The sequence below is a fragment of the Elgaria multicarinata genome, chromosome 18 (assembly GCF_023053635.1).
Source record: "Elgaria multicarinata webbii isolate HBS135686 ecotype San Diego chromosome 18, rElgMul1.1.pri, whole genome shotgun sequence".
Taxonomy (NCBI): Eukaryota; Metazoa; Chordata; class Lepidosauria; order Squamata; family Anguidae; genus Elgaria; species Elgaria multicarinata.
This window is the reverse complement of record NC_086188.1, coordinates 3,801,655-3,824,730: the sequence shown is the minus strand read 5'-3', so window position 1 is coordinate 3,824,730 and position 23,076 is coordinate 3,801,655. Positions and strand designations below refer to the sequence as shown.

The window sequence follows — 23,076 nt, the reverse complement described above, 5'->3', positions numbered from 1 at the left end:
ATATCCTCTTAAAACAATGACCTGATTTCCCAAACTTGAGATGCCGGGATCAAGACCTGAGGCTTTCTCCATACATAGCAGGTGCTCTACCCGCTGATCTTCAGTCCCTCCCCAATTTTGGAGGGCAGTCAGCTGTTCTCCTCCTTCAACTGGGCTACAACCAGCCACTTTCTGCTCTGCAAGCACACCCCACGACCAGTAGATAAATCATATGAACATCAGAAGATTCATGCTGGATCAGACCAAGGGTCCATCCAGTCTAGCACTCTGTACACACAGTAGCCAACCAGCTGTCAGCCAGGGACCCACAAAGCGGGACATGGTGCAACAGCACCCTCCCACCCATGTTCCCCAACAGCTAATGTATACAGCCTTACTGCCTTGGATACTGAAGGTTGGGGTTACTAGCCCTGATGGTTGTGTGCTATCTCCAGTATTCAAGGCAGTCAGCCTGTGTGCACCAGTTGCTGGGGAACATGGGTGGGAGGGTGCTGTTGCACCATGTCCTGCTTGTTCATCCCTGGCCGATGGCTGGTTGGCCACTGTGCGAACAGAGTGCTGGTCTAGGTGGACCCTTGGTCTGATCCAGCAGGGCTCTTCTGATGTTCTTATCAGGACTAGTAGCCATGGATAGCCTTCTCCTCCTGTCCAACATCTGCCAACCCATTCTCCCAAGTTCTCAACACCAAGTTCTCATCATGCAGGAGACCCCACTACAATCCAAGCATGGCAGCTCCTGAATGCCTGGGACAAGCAGCCCAGTCCACCAGGCAGGGGGTTGGTCTCGACGGCCTTATAGGCCCCTTCCAACTCTACTATTCTATGATTCTATAATATGATATGAAATACTCACAACTGGATGTCCAGGAAAATGCGCTTCTCCTCTCCGACGTGGACCCGCCAGACACAGTCTTCGCCCTCGGCGTAGGGTTCCGGCCAGTTGGGGGAAAGGATTATCCCAGCTGCCGTGGAGTGTTCTCCTCCACACATCGCTGCAACATCAAGAGACGTCTGAGTAAGATTGCAGATTGGAGCCACCTTCCGCGCTTGGCCGGGAGCCCTCCTCCTCCACTGCTATCAGTTCAGCAGCTGGACGCAGAGCTCTGGGAAGCCTCTGCTCTGGGATGTGTATACTGGTCTTGGAGGGCAAAAGAGTGAGGGCCCTGGAGGGCTGGTGACGGAGATTCGTGGCTTATGGCTGAGCTGGAGAACAGACCCACCACAATAAAAGCAGTGGGGCTGGTTTGAGAGCACCTCGTGCCGCTTTCAGTGCAAGTGTGCTTCTCTTTGTCCTGCATCAAACTCTGACCGTTTTCAGTGTGGTTCAGGAAAACCTGGCTTTGGAGGGTGCCTATGGGCTAGTGCCTATGGCATCATCAACTCCCTAATCCTGGAACAGCGTGTGTGTGTGTGTGTGTGTGTGTGTGTGTGAGAGAGAGAGAGAGAGAGAGAGAGAGAGAGAGAGAGAGAGAGAGAGAGAGAGAGAGAGAGAGATTCAGGACAGGGGTGTTTTGCAAATTGTTTTTTGATAAGCTGAAGGAGAAATATATCTCTGCCACTTTAAACAGCCTGCCTGCAGCATCAGGACCAGAAAGATGGATGACCGATGCTGGTCTGTGCAAGGCACGTTCCATAGTCAGGATCGCACCATCTGCAAAAACTCCCCTACAAGCACTGTTAAAATGTTATGTCTGTTTTCACCCTGAATCATCCCAGTGGAAACAAAGAGGAGAAACACCCCTAGTAATGTCTTCATTCCGTCTGTGTGTGTTTGTGGGGGGGTGGGGGTAGGGATTCCCTCTCATCCTTTCCCTTCCCCTCTCTCACCTCTGCACAGCGGCTCCGTATCATTCCAGTAAGGGTCCCGGATGTTGATACACTCAATGATGGCCGGTCCTTGCTCTAGCGAGTGGCCAGGGTCACAGGTGAACTCCACAATCGTCCCGAGGTTGTAGGTGGGGTCAGAGGTGGTAAAGTTCCCGTTCTGAATGTACGGCTCATAGCAGTGCCCTTTCTCAAATGCTTGAAGGGAAAAAGCAGGACAGCAATTACACACACACCTGTGCGTTGGGTTGTCCAACTCTGCCCTAACTTTAGACTTATCCAGGGACAATCCAGAATCCACAGCTCCACCAGCTCACTGACTGCCCAGACTCCTCATTCCCTACTGGCAGAGAAGACCAAGAGCAGAGCTAGAAGGTGCTGGATGCATTGGGGTGCAAGGACTTTGCCCCTTTTAATACCTTCTACCTCTCACTAGGGGACTGGACGTCAACGCTCAGTAGACCTGCTGGACTGGCCTTCCTCAACCTGCTGCCCTCCAGCCTGCATGGCCATTAACCATGATGGGAGCTGTAGTCCAACACATCTGGAGGACACTCGGTTGCAGAAGGCTGTGCTGGGTTATTTAGGTGCTTAGTTGAGCTCTCCCCTCATGGAGTAACATCTGCTGGCCCTGAGAGCTCTCCAAGGTCCTGCAGGACTGTTGCTTCATACCTGCTTGCCCCACTCAACCCCTGCCTGGGGCCTGACTGGGATAGGAGGACTTAGTGCAACAGAACCATACAGTTTGTGCTGAGGGGCCGAGCAGTTGGATTGACGTTGGACGGACTAGACAGGGGTGGAGAGCAAGAGAAGTCTGAGACGGGATGCGAGGAGACTCCAGGAAAGATTAGGGTTAGGGTGTGAAAATTGAGAGGGAAATGAAAAGAGGAGAGAGGTTGGAGAAGGAGGAGTTTGTCCCAGTTTGAGCAGTACGGGGGGCGGGGGAAGTCTGGGCCTAGAGGAGGAGGAGGAGGAGGAGGAGGAGGAGGAGGAGGAGGAGGAGAATGAAGGGGGCTGATAGCAGATGAGCTCATGCAGAGAGAGGGAGAGAGAGATGGGAAGAGGGGAAAGGAAAAACTCGGCATCTGGAGCTAGTACTCGAGACCTAAGAAGAAAGGTTTGGCCTACAGTTTCCCATTCCGGAGCCTGCTTTCCTTTCCTTTACTCCAGGCTGCCTTTGGTGAACGTTTTGCCCTCTCCGTTTTTGAGATGCCGGGAAGCAGCGGCCACGTCCTGCCTTCTTGCCCCTCTCTGCTTCTCCCAAGGTGATGTGGTGGGTGGCAGGGTTGACCTTCGTGTGCCATGGGGAGAGGGGCGGAAACACCCTTAAATGTGTGGGAATGGTGATGGAGAGCAGTGCTTCCCCCTTTAAATCTCCCCAGAGAGGCTGATCCATCTTACTCCCCTGGGAAGGCGCTGGTCTGATCCGTCCTTCTCCAAGCTAATTAAAACAGAGGGCTGTGTTGGAGAGAAGGAGAGAGAAAGAGAGCTGGTTCCACAGATAGGATCCATCACTCAGAACTACGGCTTCCTTGTCACTTTAATCAGGGGAGCTGCGTGATAATAGCACCAAAAATAGAAAGCCAGGCATGGAACTGTAATTGAGCCAAGCAGCTGGGCCCCCAGCCAAGGAAGGAAGCGATTTCGGTCTCACCTGCTGGGGAAGATGAAGAACGAAAGCCCAGAGCTGCCGTGTCCCAAGAAAGAGAGCCCTCCTGCCATACCAAACAACGGCAGCGTAGGACCTGCAAGCTGCTCTCTGGAGGCCCCAGATGGCACAACACCAAAAGGCATCTCTGAGATGTTCCTCTCTGCTTTGGTGGCGCCCCTGAAACATTACCGCTCCAATATGCACATTGGTCTGAAGAATAATCCCTTGACGCTCCATGCACAGGACCGTCGTCCCTGGGGTGGATTTGAGAAAGGCATGCCCCAGCCAAGTGTGACTTTAAGCTAAACATGGGTCCACAGATCTAGCTGTAGCTCTCTGGTCCCTAGAACCCAAGTTTGCCCTTCCAAACATGTTGCTAGCTTTTATTTTGGTTTTATTTTGATACTGTAGCTTTAAGACTTTTTAATTTTCTACCGTGTATTACGCTGTATTTTGTTATTCTAATTGCTGCGAACCTCTCCAAAAGCTCTAGCTATTAATGAATTGGAATAATAGAATCATAGAATAGTAGAGTTGGAAGAGGCCTACAAGGCCATCGAGTCCATCCCCATGCTCATTGCAAGAATCTACCTTCAAGCATCCCTGACAGATGGCTGCCCAGCTGCCTCTTGAAGGCCTCTAGTGTGGGAGAGTCCATGACCTCCCTAGAGAATTGGTTCCATTGTCATACCACTCTAACGGTCAAGAAGTTTTTCCTGACGTCCAGCTGAAATCTGACTTCCTGTAACTTCAGCCCATTAGTCCGTGTCCTGCACTCTGGGATGACCAAGAAGACATCCTGGCCCCCTCTGTGGGACAACCTTTCAAGTCCTTGAAGAGTCTTGTCATGTCTCCTCTCAATATTCTCTTCTCCAGGCTAAACATGCCCAGTTCTTTCAGTCTCTCTTCATAGGGCTTTGTTTCCGGACCCCTGATCATCCTGGTTGCCCTCCTCTGAACCCCCTCCAGCTTGTCTGTGTCCTTCTTGAAGTGTGGAGCCCAGAACTGGACGCAGTACTCTAGATGAGGCCTAACCAGGGCTGAATAGAGGGGAACCAGTACCTCACACGATTTGTTCATCCGTGCTTTAAGCTTCTGAGAATCCACCAGGCATGACCCACATATTTTCAAGCCTATCTTCATAAGGACTAGGAGTGTACTTTTGTCAAACAACAACGCCCTAGCTTCTGCATCATTGTGTGACAACCTTACATACCACTCAATAAACTGCACATAAGTCCGGAGAAGGGGGAGCTTTTCCGTTTGCAATTCCTAGAAGCCCAACCCTGGCCTGTCCTCCTCACCACCCCAAGGCCCTTCGTGCAGTAAGGCCGCCAGAGTCTCCTTCTCTTCGTAGCTGCCAAGAGTAGCGGCATTTCCCTTGCTGGAACATCTGTGGCTGACGCCCAAGGCCGACATTCCTGCACTGCTGGGCAAGCTCTAACTCCTGCCAGGGTCATAATAATCAATGCTGAGATTAATTGCCTTAATTTGCGAACCTCAGCATAAGCAGAACGGCTTCCTCCTGTTCCCCCCACCTCTAACACCAGCAGAGAGGATGAGCCAGAAAAATGTGTGTTTGGCAGGAGGGCAGAGAGAGAGAGAGAGAGAGAGAGAGAGAGAGAGAGAGAGAGAGAGAGAGAATCACCTTCAAAACGAATGTTGAACATTGGTCCGGCATTTGGGTCATCCGCTGTGAAGTCGACACGTAAGGTGGTACCTTCGCTGATCACCCCCTCGAAGGGCACGCTGTCACTCTGGCGGGCGCTGTAGAGGACTGCCGAGAGGTTCGTCTCTCCGCTGTAGACGACCATCCTGCGGAGGACGGGAGAGGGAGGCGCTGGGTGAGGAGGAGGGAAGTCTCCTTGCACAGATGCGAGTGAGCTGGGCCTTGCGAAATGGCGCCTTGGGACACCTGCCAGAACCCTCTGCCACAACACACACGTGCGCGGTCGAGCATAAATGGCTTAGGACCAGGTTATCTCAGGGGCCAGCTGCCTCGCTATGAACCTGCCCCATTGTTAACATCTGCAGGAGAGGCCCTTTCGTGGGCGCCATCCCCCACAGAGGCCGGTTTGTCAGGTCCATATAAAAGGGGCTGTCTTCTGTGTTGCCCCCAACCCTTTCATAGAATCATAGAATAGTAGAGTTGGAAGGGGCCTACAAGGCCATCGAGTCCAACCCCCTGCTCAATGCAGGAATCCACCCTAAAGCATCCCGGACAGGACAGGTGGTTGTCCAGCTGCCTCTTGAAGGCCTCTAATGTGGGAGAGCCCACCACCTCCCTAGGTAACTGTTTCCATTGTTGTACTGCTCTAACAGTCAGGAAGTTTTTCCTGATGTCCAGCCAGAATCTGGCTTCCTGTAACCCCCTTTCTGGGTTATCAGCTCTTATTTATTTCATATGTTTACATGTTGCTTTTCTGCAGCAAGCTGTATCTGGAGCAAATTTTGCTCCAGCCTTGTGCTCAGGAAGGCAGTCTCACAAGTATACAGGCATTTCTCTTTTCACAGGGTTTGCTGCGACCACGGAGAACATTAGAGGAGGCAGCTCTGCCCAACAGCTTGTAGCAGCTGAATAGCAGGGCTCATACTTTGCTTCGTAGTCTGGTAGTAGAACTCAGACTTGATTACAGGGACTTAAGGTCTTTAAGTCCAGGGTCTAGAGTGACCTCGCTGCACCACAGGCTCTGCAGAGTTGGGCCACGGACTTGTGCCACTGAAAGGGACCTCTCTCTTCCTGAGATCCCAGAGCGTTGTGGCCATTCATGATAGACAATGCCAGGCAAGGCGGATCAATGGTCTAAACCAGTGGTTCCCAATTGGTGGTCCATGGACCCCAGGGGGTCTGCATAACCCACCCAGGGGGTCTGTGGCACCATTCACATATTCATTTCTGGAGTCCACTGATGATGAATTCCTACCAGAAGTAAAATACAACATCACTGAGCACCTGCGTGATTTAGCGGCTAGCTTCAGAGATTACTTCCCTGCACCTAATCCTGAAAACTCATGGGTAAGGAACCCTTTTGAATGTGGTGATGTACAACTAACAACTCTATCTGCGGAAGAGCGAGATGCACTTGTTGACGTGACTTGTGATGGTTCATTGAAACCTTTTTTCAAAGAATATAGACTGGGCCAATTCTGGGTGAAGGTTTTTCCTGATTATAAGAAGTTAGGTGAAAAAGCTTTGAAACATCTAGTTCCCTTTTGCTCCACATATCTTTGTGAACAAACATTTTCGACATTTTGTTCTACGAAGAACAAGCATAGAAATCGGCTCGATGTTGATTCGGATTTGAGATTAAAAGTAGGAAATATTGAACCGGATGTGGAAGGGATTGTTCGGGACAAAAAGAGGCATGATTTCTCCCATCACATTTAGGTTTAGTAGCTGCTAGACATGTCATAATTGGTTCAGTTGTAAACTAGACGTTAGTAAAATTATATTCCTCACTAAATCATTGACATTTTTGCATGGTAATATCCCAAATATCACAAATTTTATGGTCTGTTTTTTAGTATACCTAAAATCCTTTGCTTATTAGGGGCTACCCCTTATTTTCTCCAAAAAATTGCTTCGCACAGGTAACTACAAAAGAGATAACATTTTTTTTTTCAAAAGTAGGGCGTCCACGGCTTGGCATTTGAAAAACAAGGGGTCCCCAGTACTTAGCTAATTGGGAACCACTGGTCTAAACCATATGTGGCAGCTTCCTAGCATAGTCACAGCACATTTCTTTAGCGTGTGCACCCAGGGAATTTATTTTTTTAAAAGGTGAACATTTATTGAGTACTCATTCGTAAGTATCATAATCTCTAGTGGCCGAGGGGGTGCGGCTCCCGGCAGAGAGATTCCTTTTCACTTCTGCTGCCAGGAGCAATGATGCTCTCAGGGGCAGCAGTACTTCAGTGCAGTAGCAGAGCTGCCGGAAAGCAGTCAGAGAACCATTTCCACTGCGTCTGGAGCCCTACTCAACGCCCCCATTAATTCAGTACTTATTGCTCAAGACTTTAGGGTGTGCCTGGACACCTCAGGCACACCCCTTGCATATGCCTATGCTTCCTAGATAGAAGGGTACCTTGAAGGTAGGGACCATGGAGTACCCATCCATTGCAAATTGCTCTCGGAATTGCACACTCCCTCTACTTGGTTCGCATTTGGCAAGCTGCCACCTTCCACCCCTGCCATAAAAACCAATCCTTTTAAGAACACGGGATTAAGATTAACACCTCTTCATGAGTCTCTCTCTCACTCACACACACACACACACGCCCTGCGTTAATGGTGCCCTTGGCAAATCCCCTTCCCGGCTCCTGCCTCCTGCCTCCGCTCTGAAGCTCTTGCACAAAGCCATTATTTTGGAAGGATTATACAAGCAGAAACTCTCTCGCCGGCTCCGCCGTGTTTACAACAACCATAAACAGGTGTTTTACTCTTGGAATTCACTACAGCTCATAAAGTTGGTTTATTGTCTGTTACCAGGTTAGGTTTTTTAAACGCTCCTTTTAAATGCGAGCATCAGCCGCTTGCAACATGCGTCGGACTCTTACGTTTCAGGAGGACCCATTGATTTGTGCTTGGGGTGTCCCAGGTTTATTCTCCGGGGTGAGAGGACTCAAATGTCTGGATCCCTGATTTAGAAGCCAGGCAAGAAAAATGGTATGGTGGAAAATGTTTCCATAAGAAGACAGGAAGGCTGTTGGAAGTCATGATCTGTATAATGTTTTATCATATGTTTTACGGTTTTAATTTTAGTGAATCGGCCAGAGAGCTTCAGCTATTGGGCTATATAGAAAAGTATTTAATAAAGAAATAAAGTTTGCCTAATGTTGCTACACAGGCAGAAGTCACCTTTGCTTGTCTCCCAGCTGTAGCCTCTCAAAGTGCAGGTGGAGTTTCTGGCCTTCTGGCGCACTGATCGTCCACACGCAGAACATACTCTCCGTGTGATTCCTCAGGTGAGTTGGTGCCAGGATGCGACCCAGGGTGGCGTTCCGCACCGTCCCTCCGCAGGGTGCTAGAAATGAAGGTCAGTGGCAGGAGGGCGGGTTGATCATCAAACGACCACCCGCCCCCATTTGCTGCCCAAATTCCCGCTGTGCCCAGCCCTGTATACCTGAGCAGACCGGCTCCGGGGTGCTCCAGTGTGGCTTGGAAGCGTTGATGCAGGTCAGGGCTTCGGGCCCCTCAAGTTCGTAGCCCAGGTGGCAATGGAAATGGGCCATGCCGCCGGAATGCAGGCCCATGACGGTGACTTCCCCGAAGTCCGGTCTCCGTGGGAAGCTGCAACTCAGCATAAAGACTGTCAAAGAAGGTGCGCGGGTTGGGGTTAAGAACGGAAAACGGGAGGAGCTTCCTCCAAGACCCGAAGCACGGAAAGACATGGGGGGACGGTGCAGAGCCAGGCTTCGGGGTTTTGCGCGGCTCAATGCATGTAGTTGATGTACCGTTGGTCTCTCGCCTCGCTGAAATACCAAGCAAGGTTGCCTTGCTCCCCTGAGCTGCTCTTTCTTTATGGCTGTGTTACCTGAGCACAGTATTAATGAAGCGTCACTGTCCTTTGGCTTTCTTAAAGATGCTGCCAGGCTGCTTGAGCCCAGAGCGCGCATTTCTTTCCTATCTGTGGGCGGCGTTGCGCCGTCACCGGCGGACTGGTGGCTGAAAACAAGGACCGGCTGTGTCTCTCCATGAAGGTCACGAGCCGGTGAGGAACCTGCTTTCCTCACCTGAAGTGCCCCATCAGCCTTTCCCAATCTAGCAGCCTGCAAGATGCATCGGACTAAAGCTCCATCATCCCCGGCTAGGGGTGTTGGATAATCCAACACACACCGAGAGCATGCCAAGCTGAGAAAGGTGGGTGATGAACACCAGGAAAGACCTCCAGAACCACACTCTGTCAAACCCAGCTTCCTGCCTCCCCCAGGGGACAGCTAGATGCCCCAATGGGGGGTTCTCAAATGGGGCAGGAAGGCAAGAATGCCCCGCTACCTCCAGTGTGGCCCTCTGAACATGCATTGCCTCAGAACACAGAGCTATTATGGGTAATAGCTGTTGACTTCTCCCCCTCTCTTCCTCATCCTCCATAAATTCGTCTCATCCATTTTCATCATCAACTGTGCACCGACCGGCACAGTGCCTAGCTCTGCCAATGGGGACACGGGTGGGCGGGGGGAGGGATGGGGCGCAAGGTGGCCATGATGCCCGTCCTCTCACTTTGGGTGGTGAGTCCTTGCTTCTTCGTTTCCTGCACCTTTTCCAGCTCTACAATATCAGGGGAAGGTCTGTGATTCGGGGGTCTAGAGCCTGCTTTGCATGCATCTCCAGGTAGGGTAGGAAAAAATCCCTGCCTAAAACCCCGGAGAGACGCTGCTGCCAGTCTGTGTCAACAACACTGGTCTAGATCAAGGCCGGGCTGAGCATGGTCTAGGACATTCTGCAGGACGGCCCGATTCTCCTTGGAAGCATGACACATTCCCTGTCCCCTTTAAGCAAAGGTCTCTTACTGAGCCTTTTTCTTCTTGCCGGCCCACACAAACACACTCCCCTCTCCTGCTTAGCAGGGACATTTCCACCTGGCCTCCATAAATGGTCACTGGGGCATCTTTTATTATGATTGGTTTTTAAGCCACTTCAGGGCTGCACTTGGCCTCTAGACTTCTCTCTCTCTCTCTCCTGTCTCTAAAAGCAAACACCACCGTGGCCTCTTTATCTTTATCTGTGCCGCACACCTACGCGCTTCTTGCCAGGAAGGAAAATAAAAGGCAAGTGGCCGGAGGTGAAATTACAGACCTGGGAAATAAGCCAAGAAGGTTTCCGGTGCTGAAGCCCTTAAAAAAAGGACTCTTCTCCGCTTGGGCACGCAAGGTCCATAAAGGAAGCTCAGCTTGCCTGAGCAAATGCACCACACGTGAGGGTAAATGGCTGCACGCGCATGTGTGCATATACAGCTCTCGGCTAAGAGGTGCCGGATGGGGCAATTAATTTACATCAAAAGACGTTCTCCATCTCTGCGCACCGCATTTCCCCTGCTTTGCTTCGTGGCTTTGTTTGTGCAGTCCCGTCTCTGAGAGTGTTGCCTTGAGCTAGAAAACTCATTCCTACCCAGATGAAGGAAGAACCTCAGGGATCTTCAGGTGCAACAGCTGGCTTTGGTATCGTGGGTCATGCAGCTGTCAGAGTGGTTCTCTGGGGAGGCCAGGGACTGGAAAACCCAGAGAGAGATGCAACCTTGATATCGTGTAGCCAGCGGTTGCGGCCTCTCAGTTGCGTAGTGGAGCCAGGCCTCCCAGAAATGAAGCCCTATGACTTTCTGATTAGCAGGGTCTATGACATCATCTACCCACCCCCTGGTTCCCTGTTCTCCCTGAGCTTAGCAGCAACCTTTACAGTAGCTGGTGGGTAAATGGATTTCCCCAGCCACAAAATATTGGGGTTAGTCTAGTTTTGAAGGGGCAATTACTTCTTAGCTTTCATCTCCACCTGCTTCTGGTGGAGATGAAAACTGCTAGAATGCTGTTCAGAGACACATGCACACACACACACACACACTCATAATGCATGTGTACACACACACTTGCACACACACACACACACAGAGAGAGAGAGAGAGAGAGAGAGAGAGAGAGAGATTGACCTGGCTACCTGCATTGTTTGGCTCTCCCTGGGGACATGAACAGCAAAGCAGTCATGATGAGCACCTGCACACCCACATTTATCACAACACACCTGATGCCACCCCCCTTTCGACTGGCTTCCCCTTCTTGGTTGCAAACCCAGCACAATGTATTTACATATCTGAAACATTTAACTGATTGGTATTAAGAGGTGAGGCCCAGGAAGGTGGGTGCCTCGGGTGCCAGATGATGTGGAGAGGGGAGTAATGGATGTGCGGGAAGTTCTACAAGAAATCCCTGTCCATCTTTTGACCAGCATGTTCACAACTAAACCCCCACTTTCTTGACACCCATCCATCCAGCAGCCACGTGATTCAGTCCCACTTCCTCTACATGAGTGATTTATTGCACGCTCATGATTGGCCACTCTCAGAAGTTTGCGGGTCCTTTAGATGATGCCACCAACCTCCAGGACATCTCCCGCATTTCCTCCCGTTATCCCGCTTTCAAAAAACACAGAGATAATCAGCTATTTTTAAAAAAGCATAAAATCAGCCCCGTGTAAAGTTGGCATGGTGTTATATTTCCACCACTAGATGGGGCTGTTTTATTAAAGTGACTGGAGCATGCAGAGAGAGGAAGTATTCCATTCAAACCATGTGGCTGCCCATGTAATTGAGCCAATCGTAATTCCAGAAAGAAAGTGGAAGCAGAAAACCCCAGTAAATGAGTGGGATTTTTTAAAAAATGTTAAAAAGCTCTAGGATGAAGGAGCCATCCCATGCATATGCTTAAGCAGTGCCCATACCTTGATAATGGAGCTGGAACGTCCCGATTACGTCATCCTGGAAGGTGTGGAAGAAAACAGAGATGGTGTTGGTCGGGCTGCGGATAACCTGGCCTTCCACTAAAAGCGTCTGATTAGCCAAGATCACCAAGTGCTCATTGTCCACTCCGCGGATGGAAAGCAGTTCCCCCTCCGACAGGTTCACACTTTTCACCTGGGTGCCAGGGAAGGAGAAAAACCCATTAGGGAGGTGAGCAAAGAAGCCCTCAACGAAACGCCATCACGTCGGGAGGGCCCCTGGCACCTGAACGCTCCTGCAGGCACATTGCAGACAAGAGGCATCCAACTTCACGTGCAGTTTTAACTCCTTCTGCCTTGGTCTAGTGCCCTCCAGTGCATTGGCTGGGGATGATGGAAGTAGTGCTCTAATGCAACTGGAGGATGCTAAGGTGTAGAAGGCCTTAGCTAGACCTCAGGTTTATCTGGGGATTGTCCCCGGGTCATCCCTGTTCATGTAAATGACACACAGGATATTCCGGGAGCAGGCAGGGACGATCCCGGGATAAACCTTAGGTCTAGCTAAGGCTGAAGGCTGTTTTAGAGACCCCCCAGGGAAGGAGAGGAGCCCTGAAAAAAGATGGCTCTGGAAACTCACACTAACAACAGCTCCACTGGCTTCCGGTCTGTTTCCAGGCACAATTCAAAGTGCTGGTTATGACCTATAAAGCCCTATATGGCTCGGGTCCAGGTTATCTGAAAGACCGTATTCTCCCTTATGAGCCTGCCCGTGCTTTGAGATCTTCCGGGGAAGCCCTTCTTTCAGTCCCACCATCTTCTCAGGCACGCTTGGTGGGAACATGGGAGAGGGCCTTCTCGGTGGCTGCTCCAAGGCTCTGGAATGCCCTTCCCAGGGAAGCTAGACTGGCTCCCTCCTTGATTTGCTTTCAGAGGCAGGCAAAACCCTTTTTGTTCTGGATGGATTTTGGTGAATAGTCACGACCTCCGTCTATGTCGAGCACTCATAAAATTGTTACGTCTTAATGTTTTAATATTGAAGCATATTTATTTATTTATTATTGCATTTATTATTGCATTTATATCCTGCCTTTTTTCCTGCAAGGAACCCAAGGCGGCATACATACTCCTCCTCCTCCTCCTCTCCATTTTATCCTCACAACAACAACCCTGTGAGGTAGGACAGTCTGAGAACCTGTGACTGGCCCAAAGTCACCCAGTGGGTTTCCATGGCTGAGTGGGGACTAGAACTCAGATCTCCCAGGTCCCAGTCCAACACTCTAGCCACTACACCACACTGTATAATTATATTTTTAAACTTTTACATATCTCTGTGTATATGTTTAATTGTATATGTTTTAATTTTGTAAAGCTGCCTTGAGGCACAGTATTGGGGAAAAGGTGGGATATTTATTTATTTATTTATTTATTTATTTATTTATTGCATTTCTATACCACCCAATAGCCAAAGCTCTCTGGGCTGTTTATAAAATTAAGACAATTCAAAACAAAACAACAGTATAAAACCATAATATAAAATACAATATAAAAGCACAACCAAGATAAAAACAGCAGCAATGCAAAAATACAAATTTAAAACAGCAAAGTTAAAATTGATGTATGGACTGTTAAAATACTGGGAGAATAAAAAGGTCTAAATAAAAAATACTGGGAGAATAAAAAGGTCTAAAGGCATATAGTGTAGGTGCCAGGCGAACCTCCTTAGGGAGCTCATTCCACAGCCGGGGTGCCACAGCAGAAAAGGCCCTCCTCCTGGTAGCCTCCTGCCTCACTTCCTTTTGCAGGGGCTCATGGAGAAGGACCCCTGAGGATGACCTTAGGGTCCGGGCAGGTACATACAGGAGGAGGCGTTCCTTCAGATAGCCTGGCCCCAAGCCGTTTAGGGCTTTAAATGTTAATACCAGCACTCTGAATCGGGCCCGGACCTGGACTGGCAGCCAATGAAGCTGAAAAAGGACTGGCATGATGTGGTCTCGTCGGCCAGTCCCTGTTAGTAACCGTGCTGCCCTGTTTTGTACCAGTTGAAGTTTCTGGACTGTTTTCAAAGGCAGCCCCACATATAACACATTGCAGTAATCCAAACATCATCATCATCATCATATCACAAGGCATCCCCAAAATAGGATAAAATAGGGACAAAACACTCACAGAGTGAAATTCACCAGGAACATGTTCCAGAATACAGAGATTGCTGCTGTTAACTAGGGGGACGTTGGAATAGGGTCCTGGCTTTCTGGCTTGCCATGATCTGGTTTGCCAGTGTGCAGTTTCACTCCTCGTGGCTTAGAGGAGTACGGCCTGGAGGCTCTGCCTTCCTCTCCCTCTTCCCACCCCCCTCTCTCACGCACACACTCCTGGGTGATGGGAGGTGACACTAGCAGCGCTAAGAGATGGACCTGTCTTGTCAGCCTGCAGCAAATCCAAGGCTTGTGGTTGCAGGGCGGCTGCAAAGAAAAGGCGAGTTTGCTCAAAGCCATCCTTCTGCTGAGGAGCAGGCTGCAAACTGACAGGTTTTCTCAGCCAATTTGAAAGGTGTTGTCAACGCTGGCCCATTTGCTTAGCAACCCAGCACCCTGACAGAAATGCGGGGTGCTTCCCTTGAGCATCCTTCTGAAGCCTCCCGGCCTGGAAGGTGTTAGGGCAGGAAGAGAAGGAAGGAGATGCAAAAGGTTTAGGAAGAAAAGCATGCAATGGTTTGGCTTAGAATTGCAAGCAAGAGGAGGTCAAATGAACTTTGTCGCCTGTTACTCAGACAAGAGCAATAGAGTTTGACAATGTATCAGATCAAGAGGCAGCTGGACAACCCTCTGTCAGGGATGCTTTAAGGTGGATTCCTGCATTGGACTCGTAAGAACGTAAGAAGAGCCCTGCTGGATCAGACCAAGGGTCCGCCTAGTCCAGCACTCTGTTCACACAGGGGCCAACCAGCCATTGGCCAGGGATGAACAAGCAGGACATGGTGCAACAGCACCCTCCCACCCATGTTCCCCAGCAACTGGTGCACACAGGCTTCCTGCCTTGAATACTGGAGGTAGCATCCAACCATCAGGGCTAGTAGCCATGGATAGCCTTCGCCTCCTCCAGGAACTTATCCAACCCCCTTTTAAAGCCATCCTGGCCTTGTGGGCCCCTTCCAACTCTGCAATTCTATGATTCTATTTTCCAATGCTTCACAGAGGAAAAGAAGGACACGCCTGGATACTTGGAGGAACATGCTTTTCATGGCCACGACCACAGCCCAAGATTTCCCCCCACTGCCATTCCGCCTGCTTTTGCACATCCTGAATAGCCACCTGTCCTGGCTTGTTAGGCTAGGCGTCTCTGTGTTTGCATTGGGGTGTCAGGGCGATAGGGTGTGTGTGGATGGATCGGAAGCCAAGAGCAAGCCCTTTTGAGCCCACTTGCATGCATTTATGTCAAGATGCAGGATTCAGGTGTGCAAAAGTGTGCATGGTGTGGGGGAAAGTGGACCGGGTGAGGTTTTTCTCCCTCTCTCATAATAGTCTCATGAAATTGATGGGTGGGAGATTCAGGACTGACAAAATAAAGGACTTCCTAAAAAGGCGTCTTCTTATTGATTTACACAAAATCAATAAAAGCGAGACAGTCCCTGCTTGCATCAAGATACGTAGCACAAAAGGCAAAAGGAAGGGGAGGGAAGAGAAAAGAAGCAAGCAGTCTTTCAGCCGGGCTGGTGGAAAGGCCTGCTTCTTTCTGTCTCATCTGCCCCTTTTGACCTTGCTTGGTAGGATACCTTTTTTCTTTCTTTAAAGAAAGGACAGAGATCTCTGAAAGGGAGGGGGTATAATGGAGAATGGGCTTGTCTCAGTGACAGATTCTCTGTTTGGTATGCAGAAGGGCCCAGGGTTCAATCCACAGCAACTCGAGGTATGTCTGGGAAAGATTCCTCTCTGAAACCTTGGAGGGCCACTGCAAACAGCCAGCCTAGATCATTCTGAGCTAGGTGGATCAACAGAACGACTCGGTATAAGGCAGCTTCCTATGGAAATGCTGACCAACAGGGGGCAGACCAGCACCACCGCTTTCAAAAACGTGTCTCCACACCCTGACTGACCAACAGGGCGATCCAAGCTGCCCTCTGTTGGGGAAACGGATCTACTACACAAACATCTGCAATGATAAATAGACACAAGTCAACTTTCTAGCTTCGATTAGAATTGTTTCCAGCCAATGCTGGCACTTCCAGACAGTGGGGGCCTAGTGCTATCAATCATCCTGAAGAAGATAGACAGGTCTATGAGCATGCGCCGACTACATTTCCCTCAACTCCTCAGTGGCCAAAAATTAAGCATGGAGTACAACTTGATGTCCAAAGTTGCTCCAAATTGCTGGCAATGGCTAAACCAGAGACCTTTGATTCTATGATCAGCTCTGGGTGATAGCTAAAGCAAGGAGGCACAGACAGGTGGCTAGAGAAAGAGCAGTTTTAGTACCATGGTCAGCACCACAGGTTCCAGCTGGGGACCTGAAGTTGGTTTCAGGACCATGGAGAGCAGCCCTTCCAGCCACAGCCTGGAAAACTGGCTCCAGCGCTAACTTGAACCACTGCCAGGGATTTAGATCACTTCTACCCGAGGTTTTTATTGCACAACTCGTGACTGGTCACTCACAGATGTTTGCGGGTCCTTTACATGATGTCGGCAACTTCTGGAGCATCTCCCGCACCTTTGGGGCTCTATCCTGCTTTTTAAAAGATCAGAAATAAGCCGATAACCAACATTAATGTGAGATATCGGCAGTGTATAACGATGGCTATAATTATAGTGGCTATAATTCAGCCAGTAGATGGTGCTGTATAAGGAAACATGTAGAACATTGTTGGGAAAGGAAGTTTTCAATTCCAATCACATGTCCGCCCATGTAATGGAGCCAATCTTAAACCTGCAAAGAATCCAGAAGCAGAAGCTCCAGTAAGGATGTGAGAGCCAGTGTGGTGTAGTGGCTAAGGTGTTGGACTGGGAGTCAGGAGATCCGGGTTCTAGTCCCCACTCTGCGATGGAAACCCACTGGGTGGCTTTGGGCCAGTCACAGCCTCTCAGCCCAACCTACCTCACAGGGTTGTTGTTGTGAGGATAACATGGCGAGGAAGGGGATTATGTACACCGCCTTGGGTTACTTGCAGGAAAAAAGGTGGGATATAAATGAAATAAATAAATAAATAAATAAATAAATAAATAAATAAATTTTAGCCTGGTATGGTGAAGCCCTTATAATAAAGGCCCGGATGGTCTTTATGGAAGCTGATGATTTAACTCTTTAAGGGTTTTAATATTAAGTTTCATTCTGTTATTGTATTTTGAGGGTTTAAAAACTTGTTTCTTGTTTCAGCTGTTGGGAGATAGAGAAAAGTAATAAATAAATGAGTCAGCCAGCTCCACCTCCTAAGGTTCTGTACTGCCCAGAGAGCTCCGGCTATTGGGCGGTATAGAAATGTAATAAATAAATAAATAAATAATACCTGCTGCTTAAAGGCCAGTGGGGGGACTTCCCTAAAGAAGATGGGAGGAGGCCAGAACGTTCTCTTTAGCTGGAAGAATAGATGGTTGAGTCCGTCCCCAAGCACGGCCTTGACGACGCTGCAGGGTTCGTTTTGTTTTTTTAAGCTTACAACTTCTCAAACGAAAGAAAATCCACTTTGTATTTTGCTAATTCCTCCTGTCTTCACTGCCAGAGCCAGATTGTCGGGGGCTATTTGGGTGAGGGAGGGAAGCGTTGGTGGAATTGACACCCCACCCCCACCCCTCCTCGCTTCAGGCCCGTCTGCCTGCCTCATGAAAGCACATTTATCTTGCCAGCTTTTGCTGGGATCAGCTTAGCGGTTTCCTTTTCCTCTTTTTTTTCCTTTATCCTTTAAGCTGGAAGGATACGATAAGGGTGACCCCTGTGATCACAAGGGGAATTCTTGGCCACTAAAACCCGGCAGATGTTGTCCTAGCTATGCGCCCTGCTGCCGCCGCCACCGTCTTTGCCGTGAAACTGTGCTAGGATTATCACTCACAAGAACTGCCTTTTGAGCCCCTTGGCCTAGCCGAGAGCAATCACCACCGGGGGGGGGGGGCAAGGAGAGGAGAGGACTGCACACCTTGCCTACTGTTTACGGACGAGTCAGTGGCCAGCCCGTTATCAGAGGCATTCCAATTGCCTTCCATGAACACCATTTCTAGCCTTTGCAGAGGACCATCTGGGAAGAGGCTGCTTTTTCAGAACCCAACAGAAGAGGCGTGACTGGATTTTATTTTTTCCTGCTGGGAACTCCTCCTCCTCCTCCTCCTCCTCCCCCTCCTCCTCCTCTGTGGACCACAGACATTTCACAGCTCCTTCTATCAGAAGCAAAATGCAGAATGCCTGGCTCTGCAGGGTTTGGCTTGGCTGTCCTGTCCCTGCAAAGATGCAGCCTGTGAGACTATGAAGAGGAGATTTACATCCTCGGGTGTGCGGAGATGCTATTCATAGAATCATAGAATAGTAGAGTTGGAATGGCCCTACAAGGCCATCGAGTCCAACCCCCTGCTCAATGCAGGAATCCACCTTAAAGCATCCCTGGCAGATGGCTGTCCAGCTGCCTCTTGGATGCCTCTAGTGTCAGAGAGCCCACAGCCTCCCTAGGTCATTGATTCCATTGTCATACTGCTCTAACAGTCAGGAAGTTTTTCCTGATGTCCAGATGGAATCTGCCTTCCTGTAACTTGAGCCCGTTATTCCGTGTCCTGCACTCTGGGAGGATCGAGAAGAGATCCTGGCCCTCCTCTGTGTGACAACCTTTTAAGTATTTGAAGAGTGCTATCATGTCTCCCCTCAATCTTCTCTTCTCCAGGCTAAACATGCCCAGTTCTTTCAGTCTCTCTTCATAGGGCTTTGTTTCCAAAGCCCTGTTAAGCAGGGACCGTCCAGGTGAAACACACCAGGGCTGCATTTGGCCTTTGGGTGGAGCCTCGTTCCATGCTGGGGTCTGCTGCTTGAATCTTGGGAGCTCCGGGGGAGGGAGGGAGGGAGGGAGGGAGGGGGGAGGGACCAGCTAATTTTCTGCTCCATTAAAATCCCAACCTTTCACAAACCAGGTCGGGAGAGGTGAAGCCAGAGCCAAAGGTCCGTCGGGAGCCTCTCTGGGTTTAGGAACCCTGATGCACACATCCAAGGTGTCATTTCAAAACTGCCAGAAATTCAAAGCGGCTTGGGAGTCCATGTCTTCACAGGGGAGTCCCTAACACAATGGCCTGATGTGGACAGGGGGTGGGTGGGTGGGAGGGGAGGGGGCTGGTGGTGCTGTGGTGAAGGCACTCTGCACATGATCAGAGGTATTCTCAGAGGCATAATTCAGAGCTTATGTGGGAAACAGGATTCATATTGTTAAGATATCTAGCTCAAACGTGGCATAAACCTGTTGAAAATGCAGGTGCAAAAGAATCCCCTGGCCAGGTGAACCCTGGCGCTCACCCTCGTGATGACAGCAGGGCTGCCGGGTTGGTGGTGTCCCTTTCCCCCCCCCCCTTACCTGCAGCTCCACCCCGTATCCAGTGTAGACGGTCACGTTGTACGTGCATTCCAGGAAGTTGTTCTGAGGCAGGGGCGGGTAATCCGTTGAGTCAATGTATCCCTCCGGCTCGTAGAAATTCACACCGCAGAGAACTGGAGAGAAACTCTGTGTTAAATCACCCGCCGGGTTCCCTCATTAAATCCCTACAGACGGTTTCCGGACTCGGTCGCCAACGCTTCACCTCCGAGGGAATTCATTCACTGGGAGCAGCCAGGGTGAAATCTCTCCATGCTGACCCCGGCATGAAAAGGGTCAGCCTTCCCTGACCTGGCACCCTGTGGCATTATCGGACTATGAGCTTTATCACACCAGTGTTATACTGCGAATTGCATGCAAAGGACTCAGAAGTTCCCCACCTTATAATCTGCTTTGATTGTGAAGTACTCCCATGCATCCTGCCTTAACTGTGCAACAAAGCCAAAAGATTTGCCGTATTTAGCCCCTACATTTTGAGTGTATCTTCCGTGCCGCCGCTGGGGTGCAGGAGCAGGATTTTAAAGAAATGCTTACATCTGCGTAAGCTTTAAAGATAAAGGCACCAAAATTGGCACAGTAATAGATATTAGGGAGAGCTTTAAGCATACCAAATTTGAATTGAATTGGGTCATCTGTTGATTTTTTATATTGATTTTTTACATTCCCTCCCCCTTAAATTCACTTCCTGGTATGCAAAGGATCGCTGTCGCCCGGTAGCAAAACCAACAACAACCGCGAAAGCTTAGTGCTACGGGGATAATCCGAGGGCAACAGGTACATGGGATGAAGCTCTACATGCCCTACAAGCATGCTGGCCGGGGCTGATGGGCCTTGTAATCTGACACCTCTGGAGGTGGGGAAGGAAGGCTGACCGATATGATGAACCCCTCACCTGTGTTACGGTAAGCAAGCCACGACACAGGGGTATGGGACCATGCTGGGCCTTAGCTGTAAGATAGGGAGAGCCCTGAGAAGCCCCACCATGGCTGGTTGAGCCAAGCGACACTGGAACGTGGCCGCCTTGAGCACCTGTGCTACCTCCAGCATTGATGGAGCTCTAAAGATGCCATGGAATTCGTTGGCATGGCATACTTTCAGGCAGGGCTGGGGAGGGAGAGGTGTGTCTTCTGGAAGGTGTTGGATTCCAGCTGTAGTAGCCCCCTGAGAGGAGCAGCCAAGTGGTGGTGGGGATCCCAGCTGTTCCTCTCAGGGGCCTCCTACAGCCCCTTGAACCCCAGCCCCCACATTGGCAATTCTGGCATGCAAAGACCTAAACAAATCCACCCCGGCCAGAGACGCCTTACTTGGAGTTTGCTCGGTGTTAATCACCGTGGTGGTGACAATGGTGGACGTGGTTGTTCCTTGGCCCTCCTGGTAGAACGAGCTCCTCCTGGTCTCACCCTTGGCGCTCCTGGGCTTGCTGCTGCTGAGGATCTGGGCCTCTTTTTCCTCTGGAACGGCAGTCCTGAACGGATCCTTTCCTTCCAGCCATTGAGAGGAAGCCTGAAGGCTCCCAGGCTGCGTTGTGAAAGGCGAGATCTGGAGCTGCGATGGGCTGGTCACACCACGGCTTCTTTTCTTGCTACCCCATGAGGTCTGTTCGGGAACTGTAGGTTCCTCTTCATGAGCCATAGCCATGAGGCCTTCCCCCTCCGGCATGGGTAGGTTGTCCATAGAGACAAAAGGCCTCGAGTTTGGCAAGTTGGCTTGGGCAACCGTGGTGGTAGTAGTGGTGGTTTGGAGTCTCTGGTGTTTCCTCGCTGCGTTTCCCTGCTTTAAAGAGGGCGTCTTCTTCTTTGACGCCGGGCTTTGTCTCGTGTGGGTGTCAGGGGGAGCTGTCGGTTCCGGGAAAGCGACGTCCCTTTGCAGCGAGGTTGTCTTCGCTATAGGATGGTCCGAGTCGTCTTCCGTCGACCGTACCAGGCTCTCTGCGGTGGTGTACCTTGACTCGGCGTTCGCTCGGAGAAGTGTGTTATTTGTGAGCTCGTCTGAACGGAGTGGGTTTGGTTTGGAAGAGTCCATCTTCTCTGCAAAATGGATGCCTGTAACAGAAAGGCAGGAGAAAGAGGCTTAAAACTCTCAAGTGACATCATGACCAGAACGGCCATCTCTCGGACACCGTATTTCCTTCTGAGAGCAATTCCTTTAGGATATCTCTGTTCTCCCTTTAGGAAGAAGAAACTTCTCTTGCATTTGAGTCTCTAATGGCGCAATGCTATGCATGTTTAGACAAACAAACAAACAAAAACCCAAAGTCCTACAACTCCCAGCATCCCCCAGCTGGGAGGATGCTGGGAGTTGTAAGACTTTTTTTCTGTCTAAGCTTGCATAGGATTGCACCCTCCCTTGGCTTTCCCCAACCTGGTGCCCTCTAAGCACAGAGTGCATAGCACACAATGAAAGTTTGGCCTGCAAAGTCCTAGCACTTTTCCTTGAGAAGCTCGTTGAGGGAATAAATAATACTCCCAGTCCTTATTCATCAGTAAAGTTCTTTTACTGAGGTTTTCTCATCAGTTTAGTATAAACTTTCATTTACATGCATGGTCATCATAATCATCATAATACATCATCACGGATCTCCAAACACCTAAGACCCTAACGCAGCCTTCCTCAACCTGGGGCGCTCCAGATGTGTTGGACTGCATCTCCCAGAATGCCCCAGCCTGGGGCATTCTGGGAGTTGTAGTCCAACACATCTGGAGCGCCCTAGGTTGAGGAAGGCTGCCTAACACCTAACAAGATGCCATTAAACACTGTGCATCTTAAATACATTTCACCACTGGTATTGCACCATACTTAATTGTCCAATTAACCAATTCTCCTCTGTCCATGTCTGACACGTAGACCACGTCCTCCATGCTCCGGCTGCAATCTTGCCAAGTCCAGAAACATGATTACAAATGTTTTAACCCTTTACAATCATTTAACCCTCTCTGGGTAAAATTCTACTCAACACCCTCCAGGTGTTTTGGGCCATCATCTCTGATCATTGCTTGTGCTGAGTGGGCCTGATGGGTGTTGGTGTCCAAAAACATCTGGAGGGCTCCATGTTGGGGAAGGCTGCTCTAACTCTTCGAAATCAAGACAGACAATGGGCTTTTCTACACGAGGCATTTGTCAGGCACCCGTCATTCCCTATTCACGGTTGTTTACTGGTTTTTGAAATGTCATGACCGTCCAGTTTTGCTTCTGTATCTAACCAACACTTTCGGTGAGTTTTTTTGTTTTGTTTCTTTAGAGCAGGAAAAATGTGGTACTTAATTATGGAAGTGAAAGAAAATTCAATTTCTTCCTGTGTATTTTTTTTTTGGGGGGGGGGCACTAATCCGCTACACCACAGTGCCACCTGGAGGTTACATTGCACAAAAGCAGGATGGGAAATGCTGCTCATGTAGTGCTCAGATCTCAATTCTGCTATGAAACCAAAAGTAGATACAGCGGATTAACAGCCTTGTGTCGAGAAGCTCAAAAGCTTAACTCAAGGTCTGCCGTGTTTACACAACAATCCCTAGAAATATCTTATTTGCAAATGCTGAACATTGTGTAGAATTCAAATATTATCAGCCACCAAGTAACCAGAATGCTGTAAATAGCTCATTATCTGCAATAATACAACTGTTTTCAGCT

At 49.7% G+C, this 23,076-nt stretch overlaps 1 protein-coding gene across 1 annotated transcript in view; it reads right to left on the bottom strand.

The window, feature by feature from the left end:
• SEZ6L (seizure related 6 homolog like) overlaps positions 1 to 23,076 on the bottom strand; it is a 92,625-nt gene that overhangs the window by 19,682 nt on the left and 49,867 nt on the right. Inside the window, exons 2-9 of the mRNA XM_063143960.1 lie at positions 20,754 to 21,491; positions 19,432 to 19,565; positions 11,904 to 12,096; positions 8,599 to 8,784; positions 8,334 to 8,499; positions 5,124 to 5,290; positions 1,828 to 2,022; positions 854 to 992 (exon numbers count right to left, since the gene is read on the bottom strand). Of these exons, the coding sequence (XP_063000030.1) occupies positions 854 to 992; positions 1,828 to 2,022; positions 5,124 to 5,290; positions 8,334 to 8,499; positions 8,599 to 8,784; positions 11,904 to 12,096; positions 19,432 to 19,565; positions 20,754 to 21,491 (1,918 nt within the window). The remainder of the gene's footprint in view (positions 1 to 853; positions 993 to 1,827; positions 2,023 to 5,123; positions 5,291 to 8,333; positions 8,500 to 8,598; positions 8,785 to 11,903; positions 12,097 to 19,431; positions 19,566 to 20,753; positions 21,492 to 23,076) is intronic.